Source organism: Trematomus bernacchii, unplaced genomic scaffold (genome assembly GCF_902827165.1).
Source record: "Trematomus bernacchii unplaced genomic scaffold, fTreBer1.1, whole genome shotgun sequence".
In the NCBI taxonomy this organism is placed as follows: domain Eukaryota; kingdom Metazoa; phylum Chordata; class Actinopteri; order Perciformes; family Nototheniidae; genus Trematomus; species Trematomus bernacchii.
Genome location: NW_022987771.1, coordinates 3,348,573 through 3,361,023, shown reverse-complemented (window position 1 = coordinate 3,361,023; position 12,451 = coordinate 3,348,573). Strand labels below are relative to the sequence as shown.

At 43.5% G+C, this 12,451-nt stretch overlaps 1 protein-coding gene across 1 annotated transcript; it reads right to left on the bottom strand.

Annotated features, from left to right (window-relative positions):
* Positions 1-891: 891 nt before the first annotated feature.
* Positions 892-4,080, bottom strand: znf703 (zinc finger protein 703). The gene is made up of 2 exons (XM_034148778.1): positions 3,464-4,080; positions 892-2,803 (listed from the first exon to the last, which is right to left on the bottom strand). The coding sequence occupies exons 1-2, from the start codon at positions 3,698-3,700 to the stop codon at positions 1,343-1,345; spliced, it is 1,698 nt and encodes a 565-aa protein (XP_034004669.1). The 5' UTR covers positions 3,701-4,080; the 3' UTR covers positions 892-1,342.
* Between the last annotated feature and the right edge of the window lie 8,371 nt (positions 4,081-12,451).

Sequence of the window (12,451 nt, the reverse complement as noted above, 5' to 3'; positions counted from 1 at the left end):
CGGCAAGGAAGAAAATGGCTCTTCGCATGAGGACGCCCTGTTTGTGGTTTTCTGTAAAGAGAGCCTGCTCTCCTCAGGGGAGATGTCAGTGACTTTGATGAATATTTCTCTATTAACCCGCCTCCCCATTGTCAGCTCTGGCCTTTGTGTTGCAGACCAATCCGTCAGAGCACGAGGAGGTCCTGGGTGGACACCTCCCTCAGGTCATTATTGAAGTCCCAGTGACCCAGTGGCCACTGCACTCTGCTGAGGAGGCTGTTTTCAGGCCCCACAAACAAGAATCAGCAATTAAAAGCTGCACTCGCAACAACAAAAGCAATGTGGGTGATGGAGAGCGGAGGAGGGTTGGAAGTCCTCAGAGACGAGCTAACAGGGTTAATGTGACCCGGGCTGCCCTCCTTGGGACAGCCCTGTCAACTGTTATGAGCCATGAGTTATTACACATAGCCACATATAGCGTGGCAGTAACTGCCGTAATGATAGATAGACCTAGATAAGTGCAGTGCAGCAAGATTTACTCCATCGTCATGACAAAAGCTACTATATATAGCGAAGAATGAGGAAAAAAACAAGATAAATGCAATCATTGATCATTTATTTAACAAAATAAGACCTTTATTCTGTTGTTTTGATAGCACAGCCATCATTAATTGTTTTATTTATGTCATTTTGTCTTATTTTTGTACCATTTGCATCAGTGACCCCAAGTAAGCTTGAAAAAATATTACATCTTTGCATATATACAAATAAAAATAATGGCATTGTTCAAGATAATTCTCACGGACATGCAATTCTCCAGAGTCTGAATGAGATGCAGGAAAAAAAAACAACAGCAGAGAGGAGAGGAGATAAAAAGAAGTCCCCAGAATAAAGCTTCACAGTCCATCTTCATCATGGTGCAAGGTTTTTATTTTTAGAGTGTATGATAGGCATAAGGATACTATACTTAAATCTTTTTCAGTTAGAATATGTCAGAACAATTTATTTGGACAGCAACATTTCCCCCTTAGAGTTGAATACCAAGCGCTTTGAGTGAAAAATAAATACAGACTTTCAGTTCTGGGAGACAAGATATAGAAAAAACAAAAAACAAAATCAAGACTCTTGTAATAATCCCACTTTTCCATCATTTTCAAGCTCTGTGTCCCGCCATGTTAATCACGAAAGTCTGTTGAGTTCTGCAGACAATCCGTCAAAGGGCCTTTCGCCTTCGGATGCACAATCCTGAGGCTAAAACAGGTGGTGTTCCTGGCAGGTGCTGGTGCTGACACCTCGGGCATCCATCTTGTGGAGAGTCCAAACTGGTGCCTGCAGTCTGTGGGTGTCAACACTATTTCTGATATCACTGGTATCCCAGGGCGGAGGCTGAGGCCAGTCTCTGGCTGTAGAGGGCGTAGGGGGAGTAATACGCTGAGGAGGGGATGGACGGCATAGGAAGTCCTGGTGCTCCGGGCATGTGGGATTTGCTGTACGGGTGGTAGCGAGCCAGGCTTAAACCAGGGGAGCCTCTGAGGGAGAAGGAGCCGGGAATGGACCCCGGGCTGCCCTGATGGGGCAGGTGGAGGTGGCAAGAGGCCGTCGACATCGATGAAGGGTATCCCGACAACAGCTTACTGTCCACCATCCCGTGCAGGGAGGTGTGGGTGCGCAGGTGGGCGAGGAGCTCCTCTGACGTGGAGAATCTCTTGTCACATGGACCCCCGACGGACACCCAGTTGCAGGCGTGAGGCTGGGGCTCGTTGGGCATCATGAAGCCGTAGGTGTAGAGGGGATGGGACATGGAGGCGGCCGTGCTGGAAGACAAGGAGCTGGGGTGCAGGGAGTGGAGGTGGTGGGAGGGGTAAACCAGGGGGAAACCGGCCTTAAGGCTGGACGGGTCGTGGACGCAGGGGGAGCAGTTGCTTCCTCCGAGGTGGGGGGCGTTGGAGTAAGTCAGACAGTACGGGTCCCGACATAGACCCTGCATCAGGGACGGAGGGGACGCTCCAGTGAGAGGGCTGGAGCTGGGGTGCTTTCCCGGAAACCCCAAACCAGACTTTGTGTGATCCAAACCAGGCACAAACTGGGAGGGGTAGCCAGCGTAGGCCCCCACGATGGAGCCGTGGTAGCCCATGGAGGCAGGGGGCAAAGGATAGACAGAATGTCCGGGTTTGAAAGGGGAGACGGGGGCGATGTGGCCGGAACTCAGGCCCGACTGCGAGGAGGCCTGGGGGTCCGCCTTGCTCTCCGGCCGCGGGCTGCTGGCAGAGCTGGCGTTGCTGGAGTTGGCGCTGGCCCGTACGTGGCTGGAGTTGGCTAACTGTGCCCCATCCATCCCCGACTTAGCTGCATCTGAGTCTTTTTTGCTGCCATTACTGTCCGAGTTTGTCTGCTCTGAGCTCCCCGATTTGTTGTCCTTGTCCGTGTGCGGGGCCTGGGAGTGTGACTGTGTGGTCGGGGAATGGCTCTGTTTGTGCAGGGGAGGAGGGCTGGAGCTGGGGGACCGGGAATGGGGAGGAAAAGACGAACATGAAGCAGCGCCACTGCTGGAGCTGCCACTCGGCACCCTAAAAGCGGCTTTATCCGAAGACCCCTTTGTCAGGGCATCTTTCCGACAGTCGCCGGATGACTTGGCGTAAGGCTTGAAGCTGGACTTGTCATCCTGGTGATGATCTCCAGACTTTGAAGATCTACTCGAGGATTCCTTGTCTCCCAGACTGCCTGAGGAAAGGGAGGCCAGCTTGGAAGAGGAGGGGGGGTCTGGTTTGCCAATTTGAGAGCAGGTCTGGGCCAGCAGAGCCAAAGGACTCTTCTTGGCATCCAACTGAGGAGGAAAAAAAGAGAGCAAGAGGGTGAACAAACTGTTTGCTTTGATTTTAAGGATCATAAGGCATATCCACTTGATTATAATTATATTCAGAAATTAAAGTAAATATAGTTTCTTACGGTGTTAAAGTATATTTCCCACCACTGGTGATATAACTATATTCTTCATCTTTGTTTTATGAATCCCTGTCTTTTATACATTTCTCATGTGCTAAATAAAAAAATATATAGAGACCTCAGCATAGTCCACATCAGCTTTAAATGTTGTATTAATATATTGGATGAATAGACAAAGTCACAAGAAGTAGCCTTAGTCAAAGTTCAAGAAAGATAGAGAAAAATAAATGGATCCCATTACAATTTGGAAAATGAAACGCGTAATTATAAATTATTAATAAAAAATAAACCAGTTATATTACTTTTAAACAATAATCGTGTACATGTAATAATTCTACATTACTGAAGTCTGGTGCCTGGCGAACTTGCCAACAGATCGCTGTGCGTAAAATGGCGCATATGCTGGCATATTTGTCAGAATAAGACTCGTAACAAGCTACGCCGTGCATTACATATTATCAGATCATTATTAGAAGGAAAAACAACATCAGAATATAATAACAGATCTGTAAGAGCATCTAATTTGTTCTTTTAAACTTACTTCAATACTGACTGGTGCGGATGTGAGTGGCTGGAGATACTCCGGGTGCAGCAAGTGGCCGCTGTGCGCCGTCAACATCTTTACGATCCGGATGGGAAGCCTTTTAGCTTGACGAAAGGGATCCGTAGGAGGACAAGAAGCAGGTAAAACGCACGCTCCTGTCCGGTGATGATCCCTGCTGAGCTCCGGGGACTGTCTGCGTAAAAGCGGTTCAGGTCCACCGGGGGGATCTCTCATCTGGATCGGGGCTCGGAGAGGAACGTTGGCATATAACGAGTGGACGCAGGGTAAAAAAATCAATCACCAGCACCTTTCATGATGATAAATTAAACAGAAAAGAGTGCGGTAATCCGGAAGGGCATATACGCAGCAGTGCGCGTCCTCCGTGTCAGACCCAAAGCTGTCTCTAAAGAACAATAAATTGCCCAAATGTCATCCTCTATCGGGCTCTTCAATGTCTAAATACTCCTAAATAAATCCAGTGTTGGTAAAGAGAGGAAAAAAACACCATATGAAGTCGCTGCTCGTGAAGAATATTACGGAGTGCAAGTGAAGGAATATCCCGCAGAGGTTGGTGTGTGACAGTCCTTCGGCGTGTGTTTCTGTGTCCCTCTGCAGTGCCTCACTTCCTCCACATACTAACGACGGGAGGGGAGGGCTTTAAGAGCAAAGAGCTGCCGTCCAATCACAAGTTCCCGCATCTATAAGCAGGGGCGGGAAAAAGGGGAGGGGGCGAGGTTTGTATTCCTGGCCTCACCCTCATACCGGGGCTGTGTGTACTGTAAGCATGGAAATCTGTGTCACTGACCTCCATGAGCACCATGCAAAATACTGTATCCAACATTTGAGATGATACACTATGTGTAAAAGACTAATATGCCAAGTATGGGTGAACCATGGAGAACTGTATTCCCAATTGATTTGTAAATAGGTGAAGAAACAGCTGAATAGGTTAAAAATGTTATCAGATATCTCCATCGAACGTCCCCATTTGAATAATAACATTGAGACCATTATTTTTTTCAAAAGTGAAGTAAAGATCTTGAGGCATTATGTTATTAAAAAAAATGTTTTGCCATGTTTTCAGGAATGCACAGTTATATAAAATCAGGCTATAATTATATCTCAACAATTACAAGTTTTATGAAATGTGAATTAAGACGAAATCTACTGACGCAGATAGACAAAGTTAGTATTGTAAACACCTGAACATTTATTTTTGATGTTATCTTGTAACCAGTCTGAAAGAAGCCATGTTGAAGCAAAATATCCCAACATCTTTTCTTATATTCCAAAATAACCCTACTGTCTTCGATCATTTCTGGTATGTTAACCACTTTATTGTTGGTTTGGGAAACCAAATAACTTCATTAAATGTTCCATGAAGACCAACTAGCTTTGCTTTAGGGGGATTTCCACCCTGCTTCAGATCATCAGATGGCATGATCCAAAATCCAAAATATTACAACACTGTGCAGTGTTTTCAAAGTATGTCATAGATCATTGATTATTGGCTATAGAAAACCAGAACAAGCCTTTCTTCTGAGCTTTAATAGGTAAACTTGTTTACATCTCCCAACACAAGCAAGCTTTATCAGACTGTACTTCCATCCGCTTGCTTCTTGGTTATGATGGCTGCAGCTGAGAGGAGGATGAAGTCACGTTGGCATCTTTCAACAGCGTCACTGTTTGACCTGTCATCATTAGGCTTAGCCGTCACTCATCACCCGCGCTCTGCCACTCACGCTTCAATGACCTGCGGAGATCTAGGAATATGGGAACGTAGACGCGCGCACCGGCGAGCTAAGTGCGCTACAATCTTCTGTTGAATCCGCCTGTTTGTTTAAAAATGTCTGTCAGCACCTCGGGCCGAGACATATAAACAGGTGACGTGTAACAACTGTGAGATTTAAAGGTAACACCGAGAGCTTAAACAGGATTTCAAACATTTCTTTACAACGCTAGTTAAGTTTTGACATTTCCGATGGCGCTCTTGTTTATCACACAGTCATCCACTTGTTAAAAGGGTGAGTGGGTAAGTCAGCGTGGGTGGAGTTGCATAAGGAAGAGTGAGGGGGGGGTGTTTAAAAGGAGACCAAAGAGGAGGGCATTGGGAAAAGCCAGACAAAGGCAGCGAGAGAATGAAACAAGGGAGGGCTCAAACAACAGGGAGCAGCTCCTTTCATGTGCGCCCTTGATGTAGGCTGGTAACAGCTGTTTTGGCGTGTCGATGACTGATGGCTGTTTCCTGTTGTGGATATTTTAAGAGGACAGCTTTCCCCGTTAAAGAGGCTTCTCAGCATGGCCAGGTCCCGCTGGCCCTCGGGACATTTCCATGGCTGTATCAAAGCAGTGGGTTTGGCTGGAGCAGCAGCCAAACAAAACCCCCAGGATGGGGCTGATAGGGGCCGAGGTGGACCCCACATGCCCCTGTGATCCTGTGATTTATGGAGCCGTTGAGGCCTGTAATGGACGCCAAAGCTCTGTGGCGGGGGCTAATTCATCCCTGTGTTGAAAAGCTCCAGAGTCAATATATAACGCTGACATTAGGCAGCTGAATTCTTCAAACCCTGGCTCAAGCGAATCCTCATCTGCTCGTTTGTCTTCGGCTCTGTTTGGGAGTGCTGAGGTGTTTTGTGGCACACACGAGGATTAGCGTTGCGTAGATGCTCTGTGTGATTGTTTAATGAGGGGCTGACATTGATGTGAGCTCATAAGAGTCTTTTTTCATCTTATTATACTTCTACAGGCCTTCACTGGTGTCAGCCAGACTTTGACAAGGCCTGGCTGCGTGCAGCACTGTACAAAGAGAAGGAGAGAGAAATGATAAAAGCACCAGACAGGCAGAGGAGGGAAAACGAGTGTAAATAACTCCTATTTAATTATCTGTGACTGACTTATGGGGTGTGTGGAATGGGAATAGAGGCCTGAGGCTGGGGCTCTGCTTTACCCCTAGTGTTTTCTCCAGCAGTAATAAAACCAGGGGGAAAAAGAGTGGATTAAGACAGTTTCATGGGGTGTAGTCGACATGGCATTTAGACCCAAACACTTAAAAAGAGCCTCGCAGGCTACATTCCAGCCACGACCGAATGTTGAAACAAGGATTTCCTTGAGCTGAAAGGTCCACAAACAATATCTACACAGTGTACTTAATGTATTCACACTTCCTCGTTTATCTTTGTGTGGTTGCCTCTCCCTCTGTCTCTGACATACACATACTAATCCTTTCACAGTGTAACGTGCACATGCATGAAGAAACGCACAAACACAAACAGACAGAAATCTTGAAAGTGTGTTTTTGTAGTTGTTATACCATCTATCTGACTGTCAACATTATATGTGTGTGTGTCAGAGCTGCAGCTGACAACCTTATCTCTCCAGTTTAGGAGGGAGATTGTCTCTGTTGTCAGCTCATCACAAGCTAACGCTCTTATCCACTCTGCCTACCTGTCGTCTATCTGTCTGCATTATAATCACACCGGGATAATAGGCTTGCCTTCTCTGTTCGCAGATTGGCACTTTTATTTCCGAAACCTACACCGTGCAGGTTTCCACCTTGTCGTGCTCGCTACACCTGAAACGCATTCGCAGACAAGCACGTAGGCTGCACAACGCCCACACCCGTGCAACCTTGAGTTCTTGCTCCACACTCGGAAACAAAAGCCGCTTTTGTCCTCCACACGGAGAAGTTATCAGGAGCATGGAGAGAGGAGGGAGGACGGGCCTGAGCTGCCAGACAGCGTCTGCCTCAAATCAGATCGTCCTACATTGTTGTGTGAAATTTCAGATGACATCAAAAGATGTATTTTTTCTTTTCCTCATGACGAAGGGGGGTCATTTTGATAGAAGCACAATCAAGGTATTCACAAGCTTCAGCCGTGACAGGTCTGGTGAAAAGGACAACAACAGGCCGTGCAAAGAAAATCTTCCCAGCACATTCCTCACGCTTGTTAAAGTCAATGCTTCTTCCTGCACCCATGGCCACCGTCTGTGTCTTCATCACCAACCTTTGTTGCGGCTGGGAATGTACATGCTGTCTTCGAAATTCATTTCTCATCAGAATAATCAAGTTTTGTCAAAGAAAAGTGGCCCAATGTCGAAACAGGCTCCCACGATTTACTATGGTTAGACTGAAGCACTCTTTTGTGCACCAGTCAATCCTAAAGTGTGAGGGTTTAATGCATGTGGAAGGCTCTTGAGCACATTGTCTTGAGTCATTGCAATGTGTAATATCTTTGATCTGACAGTTAAGTGTTATCGTATCAAAGTAACGTCTCAAACACAGCCCCGCTAGCCTATTTAAATGAATCCCTCTGTTTGACATTCATGAGCTGATAATCAACAGAAGTCACTGGAGGTTGCAGTAGCCGCAAAGTTCCTGCCAAACATATCGGAGGATGACGCTGAAGGACGGGCGGGGCTCTGGGTGCACGTCAATCATCGCCACCCGCAGTGAGGCCCAGTCATGTCAGCTGCCACGGCTTTGATGTGACAAGGGATGGCATAGCTCAATTAAAAGCCTATCAATGTGTAAGTAAATCAGCGCCTTTCAGCCTTGACACATCAAACAAACGGTTATTGAAGCGGCCCGCCCATACCATTAATCTCTCTGCATGTGCTTGCCAACCCTGGGTCACCGCAGTAGCAGAAAAACCTGCAACAGAGAGAGAATTAAACCCAGGGAAAATGACAAAGTCAATTTATAAGACCCGTTTTAAGACATAATGGAAAACAACACATGCAGTATTGAATTGAGCTAAACTTGGTAAAGCAAAGGTTTGGGAACTACTTTAATGTATTCCCCTTAAATAAATAAAAAACAGGAGTTTTAAGCAGTAATGGAAAACACATTTGTTTGGCTCAGATGAATACAGGTGAGTTTTATCAAATGTTTACACCACACAATAGTTGTGAATGAGAAATGTAGCTATGGAGACTTAAACAATTTCTGTACCAGGCTGTAAACATGTTTGCTGTTAACTTCAGCATTTCACATGGAGCTCTATGGAGAATGACCATTCAATGAACCTTGAGTGAATATTGTTTTTTTTTGTTCTTACACATCAAGTCTTTAAATATGAGAGAGGCTTATAAAAGTCAGGCTAGGGATTTTCTTTGGAACAGGGTAACATACATATTGAACTTTGAAATGTTATTGTTATTTTAGCTGTGATAATTTTTCTGTTGTGGGAGTTATTTCAAATTCTTCTTGAATTGTGGTTACGTGTTTTTGGATTTCAAGTTTGTTATTGAATCTAACTTGTAAAGCAGAACTTTGGGAATTACTTTTATGATTTCTCATTTTAATTAAAAAAGCAGGAGTTTCAGAACAGGCAGTGATGGAAAACACAATCCAGACACAGAGCTCGCGTGGCCAAAATATTTCTCTCAACTGGGTCCTTGTGGTGACAAAGCACCCTGCTTGTCCCTGGCAGTAATTCACCGGCTCAGATGAATACATGAAAGTGAAGCACTGCCATATATCATGCACCCTCCCAACCCCCCTCTCCATGTGAGGCTCACAAAGTCACACACGGCCGTTTGTTATGCGACCGCGCATTCTCATTTCCAACTCTGCGTCGAGGGCTACGGGCCAAGCTGACACTTATGAAATATTTCCCTTGCTGACCTTAGCTACTGCCTCAGCTGGGGAGATTAATCCTCTGTCTGCACACACACACAAACACACACACTGGGAGCATACACACACAAACACACACTGGGAGCACACACACACAAACACACACACTGGTGACTACAACACAGCGCAGTAGCAACAGCACGGGCAACAACTCTGTGGTAATAATTACAGCTTGTGTTGATTTATTTCAGCTTTAATTGATAGAGTGCCAGGTAACTTATAGGCAAGGGTGGAAAAATAAATTATATGGCATGCAATGAAGGCTATGAGGCACGATCATGCAGCAAATATTGCACACACACCCAGATGAGTAAAGAGCAGACAGTAGAGGTATACAGCAGTCCCTGTGTAATTTAATATTCAATGCATCCACACATGGTATTTTTAGTATGGAATAAAAGCCACACACACTTTATCATAAAAAGTGCTTCAAATCACTATTTATTTATTTGAAGTTATCAAAAAGTAATCAAATATAAAAAGTTGCATGACTTTTATGAAGTACTAAAAAAGTGAAGTGAAAGTATTAGTAATCTGTGATCTATTACACTTCAAATGTAATTTTCCTAAATACTTTCATGAGAAATGTAAAGACTACATAGCAACAGATTTCAAATGTATGTGAACACACACACAACACTTCAAACTAAAAATCAAGATTTTGAAATGTTTGCAACCCTAACCCTAACCCCGAAAAAAACTTTTGTTGGGTCACAGTTCAGACAAATGATTAAAGTGTCCAAAATACAAAAATTGCCAAATAAGTAAATAATATATATTTTCAAATAGTAGTTTAAACACACTAGTCATATTCAGACAGCAGAATTTCGAACAAATATATAAACCTATATAAAAAGTTTTTATTTTCAAAACTTAAGATCACATTCTGTAAAAAGTAAATAAATTAAGTTCCTAATAATTGGAATTTTATAAACACAATTTGTTTATAAAACTGAAGCTACTATGGCCTTTCTTTGCTTCCATACAGTACAGCGGCATGATAGCCCAGAGAAAGCAGAGTGTGAAGGATCGTCTCCACATGTCCGGCTCGGTCCTGTTTAATGTGCAGCAGCAGATGACTTGGCCAAGTTTGGTCTTTTTATAAAAAGCTTCTTTAGTTGCCAGGAAGGAGAGCAAGCTGCTCCTGCAGTTCCTGCCAGAAGGTTGCACTGCCGGGGTGTCGTAAATTACTGGAGACAGCGTACAAGAACGGTGTCGGGGTGAGGAGTGGAGGGAAGATGGGAGAGAAGGGGTGAAAGAGTAAGTGCAGTTTTCTTTTTGGTCCATGGTGATGAATGAGTTTCTGAACAAGGCAGAAAATACATCATATCACCTTTAATGGGTACACATTTCTGCAGCCATAACTCAGCGTTTAAAAACAAGGAGGGAAAGGGTGAATTACGACATCATATATTCCTCCCAACGACACTTTTACGAGCCCTCCCTGCAGTATAAAGGCATTGATTGCTATTTCAAAGCTCCATGTTAGAGTCAGTGCTGAGTACCTCCAGCTGCCAGCAGAGAGAAAAGACAGAGAAACTCCTTTTGGAGCCCAAACTGCTGGCTGGATGTTTCTGTGGTTCAAACACACGTTTTCTATATGGAAAAACTCTCACTTGAGTCTTTTAACCCCAAAGTATGAGTGTTTCAGAGAGATTAGGTGCTGTTTTTATTCACCATGGGTGGTCAAAGAGTAGAAAAGCAGTTGGGGAAAAAGGAAAGAAGAAATACCTCTGATCTCTCACCAAGGCTGTTTAGGTGATGATGGATTCTTAAAAGTTATTTTGCATTTCACTCCATCTGTCAAAGTGTTCCTCTCAGGGGACTGACAGTATTGCAAAGTAGATTTTTGATATGAAAAGTTGAGATGAGGTACTAGAAACTATTGTAGATACTTGCAATAACTGCTCTCACTTTTTGTTGTTTGACTCAAAGTTCAGTAGCAAAGCTGCTAAACGCTAAGGTCAGCATAATAACATCCTCAGAATGACATGCTAACATGCTGAACAATGATTACCATTATCCCCTTTGTAGTTGACAGTGTAAGCATAGTCTCGTTTGATAATTACGAAACCAAACTACAACTTCTACAATGCACTAGGTCATACATTAAAACATTGGACAACATAACATTTTGATGTTCAGTAGGATTCCTCCTCTGGGGATTATGAATGTCTTATCAAAATGTCATGGCAAACCATCTGTAGGACACAAGGATTTTCTACTCCCAATCTATTCCTATAAAATGGACATTTAGAGTTATAACTTTTGAATTTTAGTATATTGAAAGTGAATAGATCCTTATTGATAAAAACATTTTTTTTTCTTTAAGTTTAATAATATATATTCTTCAAGTAAGCTGTCATTTTAGTTTTGTATCATCCAGCAAAGGAACTCTGGATTTGAAATGCTTGTGACCGATTTGGAATAAAAGTTGTTTGTGTTTTCCTAACTCTCCAACGGACATCAAGCCCTTTTTGGTAAAACTAGATATCAGATATATCAGTCTGAACCAATGTGGTGGCCCAACTAACATTGCCATCTCCAGAACCAAGCTAACGTAGCTAAAAATGGCTTTTTAGTGACGATAAGCCGCGTGAGGGACATGAGACTTGAGTGACCAGACTTAATAACTAACAAACCAGTCTTCATTCACTGAAGAGAGAACAGGATGGAGACTGGGTTACAGTGAGAGACTGCTGACTGGACTTATGGCTTTGGCGAAGTTGAGGTTCTTTTCATTGAGCGGTTCGCAGCTGTAAATTTACAATGTTTGCACGAGCTGCTATTAAAACCAAAGCCATGGACAGGCCAAGGTCGTTCATTTCAACAGGCCTGCAGGGAGGAATTCTTCTTCTGTTATAGTGCCTGAGTTTTTACGAAGGGGAAAATGACAGACAGGAGGAAATTCAAGTGTATACATATATCAACCTGTCTTTCCATTAGATTTATGCTTCAAGGAAGTAATGTAGTGTCATTTTACATGAGCTCCTGTGTTATTTAATATTCAAAAGATCCTCAAGTATGGAAGCAAAAAGAAAGGCCGCAAGACTTAATTATTCAAATAAAATATTTCTTTTTTGTTGTTGTATTTATTAGTATTACTTGAATAGTGTTGGTGAGTTACTAGTTACATATAGGAGTTCAATAATTAATTTTCAAAATAAACTTATTTATTAGGGCTGTCAGTCGATTAAAATATTTAATCGCGATTAATCGCATGATGTCCATAGTTAATCGCGACTAATCGCAAATTAATCGCACATTTTTTATCTGTTCTAAATGTACCTTCGAGGAATATTTTTCAAGTTTTTAATACTCTTATCACCATATGAGTGGACAAATAA

Coding starts and splice junctions, on each gene's coding strand:
- znf703 (XM_034148778.1), bottom strand. CDS start 3,700: ATGAGAGATCCCCCCGGTGGACCTGAACCGCTTTTACGCAGACAGTCC. Junction 2,804..3,463: donor CCGCACCAGTCAGTATTGAA/GTAAGTTTAAAA, acceptor TTTCCTCCTCAG/TTGGATGCCAAGAAGAGTCC.